This window comes from Vanessa cardui, chromosome 5 (assembly GCF_905220365.1).
Source record: "Vanessa cardui chromosome 5, ilVanCard2.1, whole genome shotgun sequence".
Lineage (NCBI taxonomy): Eukaryota > Metazoa > Arthropoda > Insecta > Lepidoptera > Nymphalidae > Vanessa > Vanessa cardui.
In genome coordinates, this window is record NC_061127.1 from 2,579,548 (window position 1) to 2,592,004 (window position 12,457).

Here is a 12,457-nt window from a genome sequence, read left to right on the forward strand (position 1 = left end):
AGACTTGCCGAAACAAACAGACAGACAAAAAATATAAAAATGCTATTTTGGTATACTAATGTACCGAAACATCTGATTCGGTATATGTATATGCCGTGTATACAGACATTCCAAATTTATTATAAGTTGATAGGTTGGCTGATTGGAAAATAGATTACCTGGCACCGTATATAATAATTAGACCAATGATAATAATGGATTCTGAGGAGCTATGTCGCTTAGGCATTTAGTGAAATGCATTTCAAATCGGAACAGATAAGTATTGCTGTATTGTGGTAGCATATGTCACGGTACCTCCAATGGGCTTACACAATGCACTACTACAAAGTAATTTTTGATATAGTAGTCTTACATACAATATAATGCTAGGAGTGTAAATATAAAGTATCGTCTGGACTGTAGAAATGTATTTTAATAATATAATCTAAATCAAATCATTACGAGATCGATAACAGACGGACTGATGTTTGATTTTTTTATGTTATAATTAAGCCTATTATTTCTAAATGATGATTATAATCGAGAGTCGAGATGGCCCAGTGGTTAGAACGCGTGCATCTTAACCGATGATTGCGGGTTCAAACCCAGGCAAGCACCGCTGATTCATGTGCTTAATTTGTCTTTATAATTCATCTCGTACTCGGCGGTGAAGGAAAACGTCGTGAGAAAACCTGCATGTGACAAATTTCATAGAAATTCTGCCACATGTGTATTCCACCAACCCGCATTGGAACAGCGTGGTGGAATATGTTCCAAACCTTCTCCTCTAAGGGAGAGGAGGCCTTTAGCCCAGCAGTGAGAATTTACAGGCTGTTGTTGTTTTGTTTGTTTGTTGATTATAATGTCCTTTTGACTCAATTTTACAGGCTTGACGAACAAGCTGAACGGAGACTAAATAACTCTACATTAGATATTTAAAGTGGGTCCATGACTTCCTCGCTCTCATAATCCGGTGGCTACTGACTATTACTTGACGGAAAAACATTTTCCAAAGCGTGACTAGGGATTTCAACCCAGCACCTCGCTTTTCAAACTCACAAGCTTATAACACTAAGCTATAATAAATACAGTTATAAACGGTTATTATTACATAAATTTACTTATAGATCAAATTTTATTTATGTTACAACCCTTCATCTAAAACGAACAGCAAATACAAAAAAAGTATTCTTAAAATTCGTGCGACTAACAGCAGTGTAGTGAGTAACGATCACATGTGCGATGCGCGGGAGTCGGCGCCGAGTGACACAGTGATAATTAAGGCCCCTCCGGCCCGCAAATAGACTACGAACAGTTTCACCAGCTATTTAATGACTTCCATTTGTCATGCACGTTTTTTTCAGCGTACCATATCGAAATTGGATAAACGCTATTACGGACACTTTAATACAAATGACAGATGCAACACACGGCGTTAGCTACGAATGTGGTTTTGGGAATTGATCATATTCTTTGGAATCTCAAATTAATAGTGTAATTCTAAATTGCGATACGATTGGAAATGTATTATTGTTGCCATGATTCAACAACAAACAACAACCACAACAATAGCCTGTAAATTTCCTACTGCTAGCCTAAAGCCTTCTCTTCCTTTGGCGATAAAGTTTTTATAACATATTCCTACACTCTGTTCCAATGCGGGTTGGTGGAATACACATGTGGCAGAATTTCTATGAAATTAGACACATGCAGGTTTCCACACGATGTTTACCTTCACCGCCGGGCACGATATGAATTATAAACACAAATTAAGCACCGGGCTTGATTCCGCAATCATCGGTTAAGATGCACGCGTTCTAACCACCGGGTCATCTCGGTTCGTGCGTTCATGATTTGTAAATTTACTAATTTTAATTTGTAAATAGATAATAAAAGATCGACTATCAATAATGCTTGTGTATTTTTGAGCCAAAAACAAAAAATGGTGTTAACAAAACAACCGTCGTAAGCAACGAAGTAAGGCATCATCGCTGTCTAATACGGGTTAATGGGCACACACGGTTTTCTTCACCCCCAATCACGAGATGAATTATATGCATGAGTTCATACTTGCAGACTTTCAACCCAAAGGCTTGGGTAATCTGGTCGAGGCTCACGAGCCCCACTGGCCAATAGCGGTTGTTTTTTTAATACCTATCTCTAAATTATAGTAATTTATCTGACACGTTATAATTTCACGCGCATCACACACGCTTTATACTAACTAAATATTTCGATTAAAAACAGACCTAAGTCTTCATATAATCCATAGCAGCCTGTGCTCTTTCGAGTTCTTGTGGAAACTTTTTTTTTTTAATTGGTATCGTTTTGCGCGCTGTCACAGGCAATATTCACAAGATCCACATATTAAACACTGAATCCGAGAAGCGGTCTGTCAGTCACGTTACGTTACACGCACGTCAGTCAAACCGACCTCTATAATTGTTACAAACGATACGATCTGAAGATTGCCACGCATTCCTGTTAAGGATTTTTTTTTTTCGAAAATTGTTTCGTTCGATTAAATTGTATGTAAAGTATCGCAAATATAATACAAACAGACGTTCAATTGTTGACCATATAATTTATCAATAATTGGTAGGGCTTAGTGCAAGCCAGCTTGAGGCAATACCGGCCACATATCAAGTCGTCTAATCATACAAATACAATACCCGAAAAACTAAAAAAACATCAAGATACATATAAATTTAAACTGAATTAAAAGCGCAAGCAATTTACTTCCCAATATCCCCTTTATCAAAAGGTATCAAGTCAATACTATTTCCACAAAGTCTGAACATCTTAGAAAAGTCATTCCTTATCTATCTAATGCTCCAGACATTCTTAACACCTGTTGTATCACACGAAAGTTTTAACGACTAGTATTTGCAAACTTACCTATATATTGTTTATAATATATTTGAACCATTTAACAAAGCATTGAATTACGGTGAAATTGTTTAAAAAAGTTATTCATTCACACAGGCGAAGTTACAATAGAAGCTCATAAACTAAACCTTACTTTGTATGAAAGTTACCTAGTTATCGCTCGCGGCGTTACATGTTTTATTAATTATGGTTTACGTTACGCGCTCAACCTTCAACTTTGTAATAAAAATGCAGCAAAATTTTCGTTTTTACAACAACTAACCGTGTTTTAAATTGAAACATTTAATCTAGATTAAAAATATTTTTATGAAATTGAAATTATTGTCTTCATAGTCGTAGTGGTAAAAAAGGGACTAAATTTTTTTTTTTATAATAGCATTATAGATATTAGTTACCTTTATGTATCTGTGAAGATCGGCCACCTTGGTTTGGAAATAGTGAATACAGTGGAAATCTCGTAACACCTGTGAAATAATGTGTCTGTTAAATGAAAAAGTATACTATTTTTTACTTAATACCTAAATATAGTACCTATGAGCTCTACCTAGAGTAGAAGAGAAGCACACATTTTAGACATTTTTTTTATTTCAAAATATCTTAAGTAAGGGAAATCAGCATAAAAGTTGTTCGAGTACCAGGCTCGCATACCTTGGTGCAGATCAGTGGGCGGGCGGGAGCGGGCGCCCCCCGCCGCCCCGCCCAGCATCGCCCCACGTGCTGAACCACCTCACCACCTGCGGACAAACCACAATTACATTACTATCGTACCCACTATACTCTCATAGTTGTTACACTTATTGCAAACTACGTCAAACTTTAACTTAAAAAAAATATTTTTTGTTACCCTTTATTAGTTTATATTTTTTTGAATATTTTGAACAAGCTTCTAACTAAAGTAAATATGTAAAAAGATTCTTTTACTAGGTACATTTTTCGTCTCAAATAATTCTTAAAAAACAGGGTCGAATCATCAAATTATGTGATAAAGTTATTTTTCTCGCTAACTTATCGTTGTTTTTAAATAATGCGGGTCCAAAATATTTTAAACAAAAGAGAATTGTTTTCTTTATGAACTTATATCAACGCTATTTACAGAATATAGGCAAACAGCTTATAGCGTTCTTTATTTCGTAATAAGAAAACAAACAATGTTGATAAAAATACTCATGAATTATACGTGATTTCTATAGGTAAGTCAATTTATCTGTTTAATATATTTAAATGCATCGTAGTTAAAACAAATATCTAAATGTTAATGAAGAAAGTATTAATAGGCCACCTAACATCATTAGGTAGTGCGCCGAACGAAATAATCTAGCGTGCTTCCAAAGCCTGAAACGCTTGACTTAGCAAAATTTCGTTATCGAATTACCCTTACAGGCTCAGAGGGCATTAACCTATTAACCTACCTACAAAATTAGTCCAGCAGCACCGTAAACAGACTGACGTTAGAAAGTTCATTTATGGACACATTTTAATTACATTACACGAAGTGAAGCGGTAAGTAGCGTTGTTAATAAAATCGTGTCATCGATACATGAAAACGCTTTTAACCGCGCTCTCGTTTGGTTCAACGCCTCCTTTAGTCTACATTTTACTATAGAAATAAAATTATTTTCATGCAAAAAATATAAGTAGAAAATTATACTCTAATTAGAATTATAAATTGATCAATTTAAAAACCTCAGAGGTATTTGTAAATTTTGTTCTTATATTTGGATAGATGGCGCCACAGTCGCATAGAACAGAATCATATCAACGACAGTCTCATCTCGGCTTAGACATGAACTGAATAGCTAGTTATTTAAATAGTATATACACAATATGCTTACAACATGTCATCAGAATGCTATATTAAATCAATAAATTAAAAATACGGCCAATTAGATATCTATAATACAGAATCACAGGAGCTATGGCAAATCAGCATAACCAAGCGCTACAGCTAAACATATATACCAAATGTATGTTCCATGGATTCAATCATTTTAAATTTTAGGAAATTATTGTATTGTAGGATAAAAGTTGTTTAAAATTTCGCCTTGAAACAACAAACATAGTAAAGGCAAACAGTTTTTGTACGTATTCATTATCTTTCATTATACCAATCATCTGCCTTGTCAATACATTTAACGAAACAATTATTACTTAAAATAAAATTCAGATTTTACAATGAAGACGTATACTTTAAGTTTGTATCACGCTCATTAAGTATGTGTTTTTAAAAATATAATCGTGGTTAGTCGTTAAATGTTTTAAATGGGAATCTGACTTGAGTGTATTTTTATATATTTAAAATCATTGTTTTTAATATAATTAGTGAATATATAAGTAATCACTCCCAACACGCTTTGAAGCAAGGTTAGCCTTTGCCTCAAAGATAGGAGGCTATGCTCGTGGGACGTGACTTTAATTTTACTTTTTAAGTTATAAAAGGGCATTAAACCTCCGAGTAGGTCTTCAAGTAATCAAATCATTAAAATGTCTCTTCCGCAGCGACACAGCTGGAACTGCGGAAAATTTAATAGTATTTTCAAGTTATACAGCTAACTAATTAGAAACCATAAATTCAAGAATTCTAATCTTGTTCCACGTACCTTTAATTTAAGCTTTAAAAATACATAACCTATTATCATAATTAAATTTGTGTTAATATAAACTTTAATTCTTATTAGATAGGGTTGCAAATAGCTCGAAGAAAATCAGGTAATCTGTGCCAAGAAGTAGGCGGCCCGACGAAACAGACGGACATAAAAAACCTTCATTGTTCCGTGTTCTATCGAAGTGTGAGATGTGGGAATAAATTAAGTTGACCCATTTCAAAGTTTTTACAGGTAAAGGGATTGCGCCTTCTGAGAATTCTTGAGTAGATTATAGATTCAAATCGTCATGGAGTCGGTTTACAGTCTTGTAATATATTTTTTTATCGTGTTATAATTGGATTGTATTAATTAAAATCTTATACTCGTGTAGCAAATGTCAAGTCAACATTATGTAAAAGTTGATTATAATCACAGAGAAATTATTGTACCTAAATGGGTCACGTATAACAGAAAATTTTAATAGATTGAATTGACATTCAAAATTATTAACATATTTTATAGCATCTGTTGGAGTACTGTCAAAAGAGCCACCTGATGGTAACCACCACCACTGCCGATAAATATTGGCGCCGTATGTAACTAGCGGCGTTGCTTATGTGCAACCAAGCTCAGATACTGAGATGAATTGTCCTTTATGCTTGTAGTTACACAGGGTCATCAGTTGGCGATAGAATAATTGACGAGTGGTATAGTGACAAAAGCATTCTTACAATTAAATATGTTTATACTATATAATTGAATAGTTAGACGTGTGTTATTTCGTAGTATTTGACGTCACGAATTTAATGATTCAGTATTGGTAGTATTTCGAATGTAATTTAATAAACAACATTTGACATCGAATTGAAGCGATACCATTGGTTGAAGCTATTCAAGCTTCTATCTATGATATTCGTTATATTTTTGCAAGACACATAACGTTTTAAACATCGACGAAACTGTTATCGGAAGTTTTTAAATAAAACAAGTTATTACAAGTAGTTTATAATAATATTGGAATAGTAGTATAAGTACTAAGTGCCGAGATGGCCCAGTGTTTAGAACGCGTGCATCTTGTCTGTGACATTTGTTTGTTGTGATGTTGTCTCATATTTAAAAAAAAAAAATTAAAAATCTTCACCGATGAATTCGGGTGCTTAATTTGTCTTTATAATTCATCTCGTGCTCAGCGGTGAAGGAAAACATCGTGAGGAAACCTGCATGTGACAAATTTCATAGAAATTCTGCCACATGTGCATTCCACCAACCCGCAGTGGAACAGCGAGGTGGAATATGTTCCAAACCTTCTCCTCAAAGGGAGAGGAGGCCTTTAGCCCAGCAGTGGGAATTTACAGGCTGTTGTTGTTGTTGTTGTAACAAATAACACGTAAATCCAAACCTTGTTCAAAATCCTTCTATTGCAATAAAATACACTGACTTGCACCAGTGAAGTCGTAAAAAATATTTCGTGCTGGAACTTGCAAGCTCGTCGGTAGTTAACACGTTTCAGATATTCTGGTGAATTTCTTCGTGTTCCGGTTTTAATTCCGGATGATTGAGTCAGTGTAACGTGCAAGGGTCACAACATAGCTCTCAAGTATTGTTGCGAATTGGCGATGTATATAAGGTGAGGTATGTTTAATATTTCTTACAATATAAATGTCTATGGGCGGATCACTTGCCAACACGTATCATTAACCCCTCCGCCTGCATATAAATACCATAAAAAATACGGCCCCCTTACTTTCCAACTATATTATACTATGTTAAAAATTATATATCAATTAAGAAGTTCCTTTCGTTGCTATTATAATGTACACATTCTACAAAGTAAACATGTATATTTCTATCTTAATACACGTAGTTGACATTTTAGTAAAGACTTTAATAAATTATTGAAAACAACTAATAAATAAAGCTCTTTATTTATCTTGTGTTTGGACATCTATGTACATTGTACATCTACAAATAAGACGATAAATTAGTGTGAACTTTGACGGTAAACGTTATTTTCCACGACGGAACCCTTCACTTTACATGGCCTCACACTTAGCCGATTTTCAATGACATAGTGAATTTTGATTTAGAAAAGAACTAGTGAATCGCGCGGCTTCGCACGGGTAAAATACTGATATTAAATATACCTACAATAAAAGATGTGTTTATTTATAACATCACATTAGAAAATACTTTTTTTTCTCGTTTCTTTACCTTTGTGCTGTTGTTGTATTATACACAAAAGCCTTCCTCTCAAATCAATCTATTAAAAATAACCGCATCACAATCCATTGCGTAATTTTAATAATATAAGCTCTACATAGAGACAGACAGCGGTAGGCGACTCTGTTTTATACTACGTAATGATAAAATGACAAACACGTGTTATAAAACTGACTATGTAAAAACTTTAACAAATATGATAAGGCTATAAATCCTAATATAAATATTAAGTAGGTAATACTCCTTGTATTTAATTGTTTAAAAATATTAACAAAATACGTTTTCAATGGTACAAAAACTACTGGAAATATTTAAAAAAAAAACAGCACTAAAATGTATATTTCAGGTGTCGAGAATGGAAAGCTTGATCCTAATTTATAGGCAATCGTTTCTATATTGTTGACGTGTGGTCGTGTTTGCACTGCGCTTCGAATTCGAAGAAATATCGTGCTTACATTTTCGAAATGACTATTGACGAAATAAACCATTACAATAGCGTACCTATTAAAAACATTGACAATATATCTAATTATATTTTAGTGCACTATGGCTATATCATTTTCTCAATATTTACTCAAAAACTACCGGACTGATTTTCATACGAGTGTTTCGTTGTGTAGTTGTATAATTATGGTTTGTGTACATTGACTATAATAGGGTAGAGATATTGAACGTGTCAGAAAAGTACATTCGGGCTGAGAGCTTTACAGACGGACGTGTACATAAATAGGTATATAACAGTTTTACCCTTAGCCTACCCCAAGTGAAATCAATAGGACTAGCTTTTTATAAATAAATAATTAGAAAAAATTGGATTTTTTGATGATAGGAAACACGACGAAGTGCTTCATTGCCTCGCTCGACATTCAAATGAAAAAAAAAAAAGAAAATCGATAATCCCTGACAGCAATATAAACAAGACTGAGTGTTCGTGATGATCGCGTGAGGCGCAACAGTCAATCAGGTAGAGGAACCGTATCGCCGCAATACTATTGACTTTGTCCAAATTACAGACTTACTCACGAATGCCTGGAATATTCATTAATAACTAATATTTCACTACTTGTTGATGGGACAATCAGTTCGAAATTCTATCAAGATTTTCCAATTAATTATACATAACATTATAGAGTGACCTGTGTGTAGCTTCATACGTAACAACGTTATTTTTATTTGTAAAGTAGTGTGGGTTTGCCATGCAAACACAATAGTATATTGGTAATTTACTTTTAAATTTTATTAATATTAATATTATAAATGTGAAAGTAACTTTCTGTCTGTCTGTCTGTCAAATTCGGATCAGCGGTTTGGTTGTGAGCTTCTTTCACGAATGAAATTTATGAAAAGAAAAATATGAAGCAAACTTGAACTCCAAGAAAATACATTATACCTTTTTTGCGAACTAAAACGATGACTACTAGTACAACAAACATATTGTTTACGTTTTGGACCAATGGTCTAATAGTTAAGACACTTGAATTTCAATCACGGATTGTGAGTTCAAGCCCATTACAATTCTAATTCAAAATGCTGAATATTCATGAGCTTGCTTTGTGTTTCATCTCGATGTGTACCTACGAACCCGCATTGATGTAATAAGCTCAAATGGGAGGAAAGCCTAAGCTCAGGCGTTAACGAACTCTTATATTACTTTACGTATAAAATATTTAAATAAATTGTCAATAATCATCGAAATTGCCTTCACAATACTTTGCTCTTAAGACTTAAACGAAATTTAAGGAATTTCCGTTGCTGAGTCTTATTAGAAAAGTACTTTTTGTGACAAAGAGAGCAGTACCCGTAGATCTGGTAGGCATGGTATCGCGTGAGGTCCAGTAGTCAATCACGAAGAGATCGTAAAACTCGACGGCTATTCAACGTGAACTATTGGCACTGCGTGGGTTGACGTGCATTTTATAGGCCGAGATGTCAGTGACTAAATCTGAATTCATGGCTAGCCGTCACCCATTTTAAAAAGCGAGCGTCTTAATCGCCTCTTTTATGACGTATTACGTTCTCATGTAAAAAGGTCAAGCGTAAAAGTGGGTACGATTTGTACAACAATATATTATACGACGAGAGTAGGTAATATCAGTCGTGTAAGTCGGGGTTTTCGTATATTTTAATTGTTTTCATTTTGGTATTGAATAAATTTCGAGCTCATAGAGGATTTTTATCTTTCTTGCGTTAGTTGAGCAACTTCCTAAAATTAATATAAACATACGATCGTTGATAGTAATGATGTCATATCCAAGAAAGTAAACGTAAGTAAAACTAAATTCACATATCCGTCATTATAGCAAAAATCATAATATTTTTTTCGTTTTAACGATATTTTTATTGTAAATATTATCAATACAAAACCACAGTACTCAAATAATTTTAATAAGAATCTACTCAGAATGAACAAAACAGATTAAAAACTTAAAAATATATTTCAGTTTTTATTACCAAATCAAATACTATTTGCTTATATATTTCAAGAACAATAACGTGAAATATTTGCTAATATTACTTACATAGATCCCCTGTAAAGGGAATGTTGCTAAGCAGCTCGTTTCTATTCCACATCGCTAGGATCAGGAAACCTTAGAAAATTCCAATAAGGTACCCCCTTGAAGCCTCCGCCTAAGTCGCTGGTGGGGAAAATTCTTTTGACGTGAAATGAGGGGCGTCTCGTCCAAATATCTCGAGTATATTAAAGTTAAAATCATCGTATTCCAACCACAATGCATACAACATAAGTAGTAGAGAACATATAGCAATGTAATGATAAAAACAATTTGGAAATCTGTACGAAAAGTATCTCAGTATGTCTTTGATAATTCCAGGGCGCTTGCAAGACGTTCATCGCTGATCTCACATAATAATAGCAACGACCTTTCTCAACGAGTTCATTGACCTTAGAAAATAATGTAGATTATAAAATCGAAAAAAAATATATAATTATATTTACGTTAATAGTAAATTTATAAAAGTCATCTCGTTGGTATATCTATTTCTGATTTCCATCTATAAAACGAAGTAAGGTTTTGAGTTCGGAATATAAGTTGCTAAGTCGGACGGAACGTGGTACGGAAATTAAAAAGTTCCGGAGAAGATCTCATATCCAATGGATTCCTAGAATAAGTTGAAGTATTTTTATTTTTATCATTGACTACATTTATATGAACATTAAATTATACGTTTAAAAAAATCGTAATCTGACTCACAAAAAACCAAAAAAAAAAGCCGGTCCGTATTATGTCTTTAAAGAAGTCTTCAAAATTTAACGACACAAATTAATTTCTTCAAAAAAACATAATTGTTGGGTAATTAAAATGTTTAAACGAAGATAAAATAAAATGATACAACGGTTGCTCGGCGTCGGTAAATCCATGTGTCCGAACGTAGTGGCGGCGTAGTAGCTAAGCCGCAATTAACTAATTGTATTTAATGACAATTGCAGAGAAAGTGTAAATTAAGCAATTAAGTTTAAACGCGCCACAATTGACAGAAACATATATAATGTATCCTATGCTGTATATCATATATACACACAGATAAACAATACGCGCGATCTGAGCTGACCGGTCAGGATATTAGTCACGAATGGCTGATCCGGTAGTTTTTAGTGATAGCGAATTCGAATATTATGCGGGTACAATTAGAGGAGAGGTAGGGGTAGAAGTTGAGATAGTTATTTGGTAATTAATAATTTACGAGTAATTTAACAAACTAGTCGACCTTTAGCAAGAATAAAGAAATCGTCTGTCAGAAAGTTCTTGATGGATAAACCAGCTTTAGTGATAAGTGGAATAGGAGTATCGAAGGTAATCTTCGTAAGTCTTGGTAAAAGTAGGAATAATACGGGCATGGCCTATTTAAATACAATCGGTCCAGGTCAGCTTAATTTATTGAATAAGGCGATAATTACTCATAACCATTAACATATATTTTCTAATTTCGTTATTTTTTTGGTGTAAGAGCATACATCACATGCTATCAGCACTTATTGCTTAAACGACATGTTTATTAACGAGAAACCAAATGCATGAAGTAATAGGTTTGGGTCACATTAAGAGAATATGAAAACTGATGATGTATTTCGTTAAATCAAAATTGAATCACTGTTTTCATCTTCGCCTTTCTTTATCGAATTAATGATACCGATTATATTTTAAAAACGTTCGGATAGAAAGTTATTAATTTAAGGTATCTGGTGGTAGGGCATTATGCAAGCCTGTCTGTATATGTATTCTACCACCAAGCAGTAATACTTTTTCTTGTTGTGTTTTGGTTTGAAGTGCGAATTAGCCAGTGCAACTACAAGCACAATAATTTTCCCAAGGTTGGTAGCGCATTGGAGATTTAACAAATGTTTTCAAATTCAAATTTACTACGGCGACAATATCTATGGGCAGTGGTGACCAGTTACCATCATTTGGTCCATATGCTCGTCCACGTAACTATTTCCTTTTCACACTTTTAGACATTTTTCCTTAAAATGCCTATAGCTATTTCTTGCAATAACTCAAACTAGGTACTATTTATACGATAAGCTTAACATACCTAATTCTATAATATTTTAACGAAGCAACTAATATTTAAAAACAGTATAACAAAACACAGAACCTAACATTTCTTGCCATCAAAACATCATTGAACTCAGTGGAGTCGGGGTCAAACCTACAGCTTTCACATCGCTAGGCGACCCGTAATCCCTTGAGCTATCGAGGGTAATAACTTATGAGTTATATAAATATCTGTCTGAAACGACAGGCGGGTTGATTGATTTCAAAGATGCG

General features: G+C 33.9%; 1 protein-coding gene across 1 annotated transcript in view; it reads right to left on the minus strand.

Annotated features, from left to right (window-relative positions):
• LOC124529659 (protein winged eye) overlaps positions 1 to 12,457 on the minus strand; it is a 112,043-nt gene that overhangs the window by 33,943 nt on the left and 65,643 nt on the right. The window contains exons 2-3 of the mRNA XM_047103495.1: positions 3,517 to 3,602; positions 3,264 to 3,332 (exon numbers count right to left, since the gene is read on the minus strand). Of these exons, the coding sequence (XP_046959451.1) occupies positions 3,264 to 3,332; positions 3,517 to 3,574 (127 nt within the window). The 5' untranslated portion in view covers positions 3,575 to 3,602. The remainder of the gene's footprint in view (positions 1 to 3,263; positions 3,333 to 3,516; positions 3,603 to 12,457) is intronic.